We start from the raw sequence: 10,227 nt of genomic DNA, 5'->3' as shown, positions 1-10,227 counted from the left end.
AGCACATGCCCGTAATTCCGGCTACTCGGAAGGCTGAGGCGGAAGGATCGCCAGAGCCCAGCAGGTCGAGGCTGCGGTGGCCGGAAGCGGCCACTGCACTCCAGTCTGAGCGACAGAGTGAGACTCCAACTCAAAAAAAAAAAAAAAAAAAAAGAGAGAGAAACGCTAGCCGGACTCAGTGGCTCAGCCTGTAATCCCGTGCCTTTGGGAGGCTGAGGTGACTGGATTGCCTGAGCCCGTGGGTTCGAGACCCACCTGGGCAACTTGGCGAGACCTCATCTCTACAATAAATCAAAAAATCAGCCGGGCATGATAGCGCTCGCCTGTAATTCCAGCTACTTGGAAGGCTGAGGCGGAAGGATCACCGGAGCCCAGCAGGTCGAGGCTGCGGTGGCCGAGAGCGGCCACTGCACTCCAGTCTGGGCGAGAGTGAGACTCCAACTCAAAAAAATAAATAAATAAAAGAGAAATGCTATTAATTCCAAAAAATTTTTACCATCTACCCAAGTAATACATCTAGGTGAGAAAAAGACTATCAGTACTAAGAGGGCTGGTTTTGAGAAAACCTTTCCCTTTAGTAGTTAATGTTAAGATAACGTGAAATATGAAATAGCTCAATCCATGCACTGAAGATTAGTTAATGGACTAATCTTTACTCCATGCCTGTAAAACCAGCACTTTAGGAGGCTGCAGCAGGAGGACTGCTTGAGCCCAGGAGTTCAAGACCAGCCTGGGAAACATAGCAAGGCCTTGTCTTTACAAAAAAATAAAAAAATTAGCTAGTCATGGTGGCATATGCCTGTAGTCCCAGCTACTCAGGAGGCTGAGGTGGGAGGATCACTTAAGCCCAGGAGTTTGAGGCTATGGTGAACCATGACTGTGCCACTGCACTCTAGCCTGGGCAACAGTGAGACTCTGACTCAAAAAAGAAAAAAAAAGGCCACCATCCAGGGAGTGCTGAGCCCAGTCCACTCAATTTGCCACTACCTACTCCGAACACAGAACATCCAGTCATCGATAAAAATGAGCTGGTTTAAAAGGCCAAACTGGCCTAGCAGGCAGAGCAATATGATGACTGCATGAAGTCTGAAACTAAGCAAGGAGCTGACTTATCCAATGAGGAGAGGAATCTTCTTTCAGCTGCCTCTAATAATGTGGTAGGAGCTCATAGGTCATCATGGAGAGTTGTCTCAAGTACTGAGCAAAAGATGGAAGATGCTGAGAAAAAACAGCAGATGGCTTAAGAACACAGAGAGAAAATTAAGACCAAGCTAAGAGATATTTGTAACGATGTACTGTCTCTTTTGGAAAAGTTCTTGATCTTTCTGCTTCACAAACAGAAAGCAAAGTTTTCTATCTGAATAGGAAATACTACTTGTTATAATTCATAGTTCATTTGTTAATATTAAATGTGAGATGTTGATGTTGAATGTGAAACTTCTTTGAATAACTGTATCATCTTTGGATACACAAGTGCGTAACAGTGTGCCATCTGTGTTTCTGCCTTTTTACCTTAAAATCTCAGAAGGGGGGGAAAAAAGAAAATGAAAGAAGACTAATACTGTTTACTTGGCTGAGCTTACTGCTGGTGATGACAAGAAAGGGATTGTGAATTAGTTACAACAAGCATACCAAGAAGCTTTTAAACTCAGCAAAAAGAAAATGCGCCAACATATCCTATCAGATTGTGTCCGGTCCTTAAATTTTTTGTGTTCTCTTATGAGATTCTGAACTCTCCAGAAAAAGCCTGCTCTCTTGCAAAGACAGCTTTTGATGAAGCCATTGCTGAACTTGATACATAATGCAATTACTGAGAAACAACTAGACACTGTGGACATCAGATACCCTAAGGGACAAAGCTGAAACAGAAGGAGTGGAAAATTAACCAGTCTTCCAACTTTTGTCTGCCTCATTCTAAAGTTTACACAGTAGACCATTTGTCATCCATGCTGTCCCACAAATCGTCTGTTTGCGATTTTTGACAGGTTTATGTTACTCCTATTTGAACGTCTGCATTTCCCATGTGGTTTTTATGTTTATGATTAGAGGAGCAGAGTCAGCATTTAGGAAGTTACCTGTTTTCATCTTTAGGTAGCCAATAAGGGAATGTGGAATTTCTACACAGGTTATTAGTGTTCGGCATAGTACTTTCGGTACACTGTGGCTTCGCAAAGGCAGTGTTAAAACTGTTTCTGGATCTAAGCAAAGAAAATTGCCTACATATTGGTATGTCCTGGAGGAAATAAGAGAGAAAAATGGTTTCAGTCACAGCTGTAGTAATTGTGAGTACTTTAAGATCTGGAGCACTTACAAGGCTGTGGTAGAAACAGATACCATGTGTTGAGTATATGTGGAATACTCAAATCTCCATATGTGCACATTTTTGACTACAGCTGCAGGTGTGATCTTTTAGACAAAGTTGTGACCCAATTTACTCTGGTTAAGGGCAAAAACGGTTCATTCCATTATTTGTAATTTTGCTTTCATTCTTTTTACATCTTATTTATATTTAAATGTTTTAGGTAACCCAAGAATAAATGTAAAAGATGCAGTAAAAATGAACTGCTTGACATCCATTACTTCATGTGTGTCAAGCACAGCAGTGTTAAAAAACAAACAAACCATGCATTTAATTTTTAGGTTTTTGTGATTTTTTTTTTTAAATACTTGCCTAATATTCATGTACTGTGAAAATAGTTAACAGGGAAATAACTTGAGAGGATGGCTAGCTTTGTTTAATGTCTTATGTCATTTTCATGGACAATCCAAGCATTTTTTTTTTTTTTTTTTGAGTCAGAGTCTTACTACTCTATCACCCAGGCTGGAGTGCAGTGGCACGCTCACGTCCACTGCAGCCTCAAACTGCTGGGTTCAGGTGATCCTTCCGCCTCAGCCTTCCAAGTAGCTGGAACCACAGGCAAGCGCCACCAAGCCTGGTTGCTTTTTTGATTTATTGTAGATATGAGGTCTCACCAAGTTGCTCAGGGTGGTCTCAAACCCCTGAGGCTCAGGCAATCCTCTCGCCTCTGCCTCCCAAAGTGCTGGGATTCCAGGCATGGGCCACTGCGTCCGGCTACAATCCAAGAATAATTGTGAACAACACATGTATTGTAATCCCAGCACTTTGGGAGGTGGAGGTGAAAGGATTACCTGAGCCCACAGGTTTGAGATCAGCCTGGGCAACTTGGTGAAACCTCATCTCTACAATAAATCAAAAAATTAGCTGGGCTCGGTGGCTCAGCCTGTAATCCCGTGCCTTTGGGAGGCTGAGGTGAGTGGATTGCCTGAGTTCGCAGGTTCAAGACCCGCCTGGGCAACTTGGCGAGACCTCATCTCCACAATAAATCAAAAATTAGCCAGGCGTGCTAGCACGCGCCTGTAGTTCCAGCTACTTGGAAGGCTGAGGCGGAAGGATCGCCGGAGCCCAGCAGGTCGAAGCTGCGATGGCCGGGAGCGGCCACTGCACTCCAGTCTGGGCGACAGAGTGAGACACCAACTCAAAAAAAAAAAAAAATTAGCCCAGTGTGGTGGCATGCACCTGTGGTTCCAGCTACTTGGAAGACTGAGGTGGAAGGATTACTTGAGCCCAGCAGTGGCCCTGAGCGTGCCCCACTGCACTCCAGCCTGGGCAACAGAGTGATACCATGACTCAAAAAAAAAAAAAAGAACATATATATTAAGTTTGTGAAAGTGGAATACAAGCTTTATGAATAGACTTTAAAAGAAGAAAGATCAGTAAATGGTTTATAGCTATTTTACCTTCTCACTCGACAATCTAAGAATATGTAATTTTGCCCAGCTCAAAAATCAAAAAGTTATAAATACTCCTGACTCGCTCTTCCAGGAACGCTGTCTAGAGGCACTCAGAGTGGCCCAGCATTTGAAACACCATCAAAGGCTTTCCTACACTATAGCCTCTAACAAAACAAGGCTGCTTCGAATCCCTGGTAATAGAACTGCTCATCTTTATGCCAAGATGGCTAGGAAAACACCAAAATCCGCATGTGACGCATGCCCAGGCAGAATTAGAGGGGTTCATGCTGTGAGACCCAAAGTTATGAGGTTATCTAAAACAAAAAGACAAGACAGCAGAGTCTAAAGGGATGCTTGATCCTGTGCTCGTGACAGGATCAAGCATCTTTACTTATCAAGGAGCAGAAAATCATTGTGAAAGGCTAGAAGGCATAAGCACTGAGTCAGAAAGCTAAATTTAAAAATGAAGCTTTGAGTAATAAAAATAAAAAATAAGCCGAGCTTGGTGGCTCAGCCTGTAATCCCCCACCTTTGGGAGGCTGAGGTGAGTGGATTGCCTGAGCCTGCGGGTTCGAGACCCGCCTGGGCAACTTGGCAAGACTTCATCTCTACAATAAATCAAAAATGAGCCGGGCATGGTAGTGCACGCCTGTAGTTCCAGCTACTTAGAAGGCTGAGGCGGAAGGATTGCCGGAGCCCAGCAGGTTGAGGCTACGGTGGCCGGGAGCGGCCACTGCACTCCAGTCTGGGCGACAGAGTGAGACTCCAACTCAAAAAAATAAAAATAAATAAATAAATAGGTCAGATGTGGTGGCTCACAGATGTAATGCCAGCACTTTGAGAGACCACAGTAGGAGACTACTTGAGTCCAGGAGTTTGAGACCAGCCTGGGCAACACAGTGAGACCTCATCTGTACAAAAAATTTAAAAATTAGCAAGGGTGGTGGTGCGTACCTGTAATCACAACTACTTGGGAGGCTGAGGTAGAAGGATCACCTAAGCCCGGGAGGCTGAGGCTGCAGTAAACCAGACTGTGCACTCCAGCCTGAGTGACAAAGAAAGACCCTAACTCAAATAAATCAGTCTTGACTTAATGTATTACTATCCCAATATTCTTCCTACCAACAGTAAGAGGTCCTCTTACTTTCTAATACTACTCTGCATACCAAAATCTTTTCACATATTCCTTGGATATTACCTCCTATGCTCATTTCAACTCTCTATTATCTTTTTAAAATTTTTATTTTTCAGTCGGGTCTCACTCTGTTACTCAGACTGGAGTGCAGTGGTATGATCATGGCTCACTGCAGCCTTCACCTTTTGGGTTCAGGCAATCCTTCCACCTCAGCCTCCTGAGGAGCTGGGACTACAGGCAGGCACTACTACATACAGCTAATTTTATTTTTTTTTTTGTGAAGACAGGGTCTCCCTATGTTGCCCAGGCTAATCAATCCTCTGTCATCTCTAATTTCTTCTCCACTGATCCTTTCCTTCCAGTGAAAAGCACATTCTTTTATTCTTAACATTAAATTTTTTTAAAATCCACTTTCTCTCATTCCTTTTGAGATCAGTCTCCTGGAAAGGCGGTCTACACCTATTGCCTCCATTTATGGGCAGATATTTCATTAGAATCGTCAGCACTCTCTCTTCTGCATCTATTACTATAAAGAAAAGGCAGTTTTGAAAATCACCATTTTTGCCAGCTTTACTCCTCTAAGCTCTCTGGTACCACTCGAAATCCAGCATCGTTTCTTGACAAAAACCCTCGAACGCCGAGAGATCAAAGGAACATTCCTCAAAACAGTAGAGTCACCTGTGAGAAACCTGCCGCCAACATCGTGCTCAATGGGCGGAAGCTGGAGGCATTCCCCCTGAGAACAGGAACAAGATGATCCCTCCTACTCAGCATAGTGCTGGAAGTCCTACCAGAGCAATCAGGCAAGAGAAGGAAATCAGAGGTATCCACACAGGAAAAGAGGAAGTTAAGTTACTCCTCTTGGTGGACAATATGATTCTATACCTAGAAAACCCTAAAAAGTCTGTCAAAAACCTCCTCACATGGATAAGTGACTTTGGCAAAGTCTCAGGATACAAAACCAGTGCGAAAATGACAGTTGCATTTCTATACCAACAACAAGCAGGCTAAGAAGCAAATAAAAAACACAATTCCATTTATAACAGCCACAAAAAAACAAAATAAAATACCGTGGCATCCACCTAACCAAAGAAGTGAAAGACCTTTACAATGAGAACTACAAAACATGGCTCAAAGAAATCAAGGATGACCTAAATAAGTGGAAGAACACCCTACACTCCTGGACTGGAAGAACTAATATTGTTAGGATGTCCATCCTACCCAAGGCAATCCTATCAGATTGCCAACATCATTTTCACAGACCTGGAAATGACAATATAGAAATTCGTATGGAAGCGAAAAAGAGCACAAATCCTCAGCAATTCTCAGCAAAAGGTACAAAGTGAGTGGTATCACACTTCCAGACTTTAAACTTTATTGCAAATCTACAGTAACCAAGATGGTATGGTATTGGTACAGCAATAGGCACATAGAACAGGACAGATTCCCAAAGTAAAAACACAGTCCCAGCCGGGCTCGGTGGCTCAGCCTGTAATCCCGCGCCTTTGGGAGACGAAGGTGTGAATTGCCTGAGCCCGTGGGTTCGAGACCTGCCTGGGCAACTTGGCGAGACCTCATCTCCACAATAAATCAAAAATTAGCCGGGTGTGGTAGCGCGCGCCTGTAGTTCCAGCTACTTGGAAGGCTGAGGCGGATGGACTGCCGGAGCCCAGCAGGTCGAGGCTGCGGTGGCCGGGAGCGGCCACTGCACTCCAGTCTGGGTGACAGAGTGAGACTCCAACTCAAAAAAACAAACAAACAAACAACAACAAAAAAAACACAGTCCCTCAACCAACTCATCTTCAACAAAGCTATCAATAACAAATACTGGCTGGGAGTGGTGGCTCATACCTTTAACTCCAGCACTTTGGGAGGCCCAAGTGAAAGGATTGCCTGAACCCACGGATTTGAGACCAGCCTGGGCAACTTGGCGAGACTCATTTCTACAATAAGTCAAAAAATTAGCCAGGCATGGTGGCACATGCCTGTGGTTCCAGCTACCTGGAAGACTGAGGAGGAAGGATTATCTGAGCCCAACAGGTCGAGGCTTTGGTGGTCGAGAGCGTGCCACTGCACTCCAGCCTGGGTGACAGAATGAGACTCCTATTCAAAAAACAAAAAAAATTGGGGAAAGAAGCCAAATTTAGCAGAGGGTGCTGGGAAAACTGGCTAAACACATTCAGAAGAATGAAACTGAACCCCTACCCATCACCATAAACAAAAATTAACTAGTTCAAAATGGATCAAGGACTTAAATATAAAACCTCAAACTGTAAGAATCTTAGAAGAAAACTTAGGGAACAGCCTCTTGGACACCAGAGTAGGAAATGAGGATCAAGTACGCAAAAATAAACACAACAAAAGCTAAGGTTGATAGGTGGGACCTCATCAAACTGAAAAGCTTTTGCACAGCAAAGGAAACCCTCAAAAGAGTCAAGAGACAACCCCTGGAACGGGAAAAAATATTTGCAAGCTATGCATCTGACAAAGGCCTAATATACAGGATCTACAAGAAACTCGAAGTCAAAGGAAAAAACAAATAACCCCATTAAAAGTGGGCAAAGAACATGAAGAGACACTTCCCAAAGGATGACATTCAAACAGCCAACAAACACATGAAAAAATGCTCAGCCTTAAGCTGGATGCGGTGGCTCATGCCTGTAATCCCAGCACTTTGGGAGGCAGAGGCGAGAGGACTGCCTGAGCCTACGGGTTCAAATTCAGTCTGGACAACAAGATGAAACCTAATCTGTATAATAAATCAAAAATTAGCTGGGTGTGGTGGCACACACCTATAGTTTCAGCTACTTGGAAGGCTAAGGCAGGAGTCCCTGAGCCCAGCAAGCTAAGGCTGCGGTGGTTGTCAGCAGCATGCCACTGCACTCCAGGATGGGTGACAAAGTGACACACCGATTCAAAAGAAAAAATGCTCAGACTCATTAATCATCAGAGAAATGCAAATCAAAACTATAATTAAGGTCAGTGCAGTGGTTAAGGCCTACAATTCCAGCACTTTGGGAAGCCAAGGTAAGAGGATTGCCTGAGGCCACAGATTCGAGACCAGCCCAGGCAACCTGGCGAGACGTCATCTAAATAAATCAAAAAATTAGCCTGGGTGGTGGCGCATGCCTGTAGTTCCTGCTACTTGAAACGCTGAGGCAGAAGGATCACCTGAGCCCAGCAGGTTGAGGCTGCAGTGGCTGGGAGAGTGCCACTGCCCTTCACCCTGGGCCACTCAAAAAAAAGAAACAAACAAAAAATAATGAGATACCACCTAACTCTGGTAAGGATGGTTATCATTAAAAGGTCAAAAAACGCTTTGGGAGGCAGCAGTGAGAGGACTGCCTTAGGGGGTTCAAGACTAGGCGACTAGGCAACTTGGCAAGACATCATCTCTACAATTAAAAAAAAAAAGTTAAGTCGGGCTCGGTGGCTCAGCCTGTAATCCCGTGCTTTGGGAGGCTGAGGTGAGTGGATTGCCTGAGCCTGTGGGTTCAAGACCCGCCTGGGCCACTTGGCGAGACCTCATCTTTACAATAAATCAAAAAATCAGCTGGGCATGATAGTGCGCGCCTGTAATTCTGGCTACTCAGAAGGCTGAGGCGGAAGGATCGCCGGAGCCATGTGGGTTGAGGCTGCAGTGGCCGGGAGGGGCCACTGCACTCCAATCTGGGCAACAGAGTGAGACTCCAACTCAAAAAAAAAAAAAAAAAAAGTTAGTAGGGCGTGGTGGCGCACAGCTGTGGTTCCAGCTACTTGGAAGGCTAAGGTGGAAGGATCGCTGGAGACCAGCAGGTTGAAGCTGGGGTGACTGAATATGCCACTGAACTCCAGCCTGGGCAATGTAGTGAGACGCCAATTAAAAAAAAAAAAAGGTGTTGGCATGTCTGCAGATGTTTCTACACTATTGGTGGGAATGTGAGCTAGTTCAACGTATGTGGAAAGCAGTGTAGCAATTTCTCAAAGAACTAAACACTGAGGGTCCCTATGATCCAGCCATTCCTCTCCTGGGAATATACCCAGAGAAACATAAAGAGCTCTACAGAGAAGAAACCTGCACACACGTTTATTGCAGCACTATTCACAATAGCAAGAACATGGAAGCAAGTCAGATGCCCATCAAAAGTGAACTGGATAAAGAAAATGTGGTACATACAAATGATGGACTGTTATGCAGCCATAAAGAACAAAATCATGGCCTTCGCTGCAATTTGATGACAGGTGGAGACCATCACACTAAGTGAATTACCACAGAAGCAAAGAACTGAATACCACACGTTCTCACTCATAAGCAGGCCCTGATCACTCGTCACACAAGCACAAGGGTGGCAAGGGTGGGACCTGCAGACTTGGGGGGAGGAAGGGAGGAGGAAAGAGAGCATAGGGCCACACACTGGGTACCTGGTCCACTGTCGGGGGAGTGAGGGCCAGTTAGTAGCCCACACTTCACTGCTTGCAACTTACTTATGTAGTAAATCCTCACTTGTACCCCACAACTCTAAAACAACAAAGCCCTGCTATCTTGTTTCTTCCGACACTCATATTTAGGGAGTCTCTCTCTCTCTCTCTCTCTCTCTCTCTCTCTCTCTCGAGTTGGAGTCTCACTCTGTCGCCCAGACAGACCTCCACCTGCCGGGCTCCTGAATTCTGGTAGAGAGGAGGTCTCGCTGCCCAGGCGGGTCTCGAACCCGCGGGCTCGGGCAATCCACTCACCTCAGCCTCCCAAAGGCGCGCGGGATGACAGGCTGAGCCACCGAGCCCGGCTCTCCTTATTTCTTATGGTTCCTTCTGACCCATTTGCTCATTATTTTTTTCCTCACGTCCCAGCAGTGATTGTCCCCCAACTCTGAAATCGTGCATTCCACACAACTCCTGCATCCCTATCTTCAGATCCTCACAGCTGCACCCCAGTCCTGCACCTTTCCACCTGCCAGTTCTCAAACTCCCTACGTTAAAAGCCAATCGATTTCAAACCCAGTCAGCCGCTTTCTTTCCCACGACTGCTCCCTGTCTTGCTCAGTAATAGCTCCATTCCTCCTTCTGGTTTCCTCCCCTCCTAGAAGCAACCCAGTCACCTCACTCCCCCTTCAACTCCGCCCTCAAAGCCGACACCTTTCCTAAGAAGACAGACACAAGCCTCTGGGGTCGGCGCCTCGCTGGCGCGCCCAGAGCCAGCTCGTCAGTCCTCAGCCCCCGCCCTGGTCCGCAGACTCCGCAGGCGGCCTTCGGGCGCTCCTCCGCGCGCGTGCTCCCTGGCCCGCAGGCGTCCTCGCCCGGAGACCCAAGCCCAGCACTCGGCGTGCGCGCCCTCCGCGGCGAGCAGGGGCGGCGGCAGGCGC

The 10,227-nt window shown here is 45.9% G+C and overlaps 1 protein-coding gene and 1 pseudogene across 1 annotated transcript in view; both read left to right on the top strand.

Annotated features, from left to right (window-relative positions):
* Positions 1 to 1,802, top strand: part of LOC103258227 — a 3,114-nt pseudogene extending 1,312 nt beyond the window's left edge.
* Positions 1,803 to 8,771: 6,969 nt separating this feature from the next.
* DARS2 (aspartyl-tRNA synthetase 2, mitochondrial) overlaps positions 8,772 to 10,227 on the top strand; it is a 36,645-nt gene continuing 35,189 nt past the window's right edge. Inside the window, exons 1-2 of the mRNA XM_021711304.1 lie at positions 8,772 to 8,798; positions 9,949 to 10,223. Of these exons, the coding sequence (XP_021566979.1) occupies positions 8,772 to 8,798; positions 9,949 to 10,223 (302 nt within the window). The remainder of the gene's footprint in view (positions 8,799 to 9,948; positions 10,224 to 10,227) is intronic.

This window comes from Carlito syrichta, unplaced genomic scaffold (genome assembly GCF_000164805.1).
Source record: "Carlito syrichta isolate Samal-C Ts95f unplaced genomic scaffold, Tarsius_syrichta-2.0.1 Scaffold302029, whole genome shotgun sequence".
NCBI lineage: Eukaryota > Metazoa > Chordata > Mammalia > Primates > Tarsiidae > Carlito > Carlito syrichta.
Note: the sequence above shows the minus strand (reverse complement) of the source record. Positions and strands in the feature narration are given on the sequence as shown.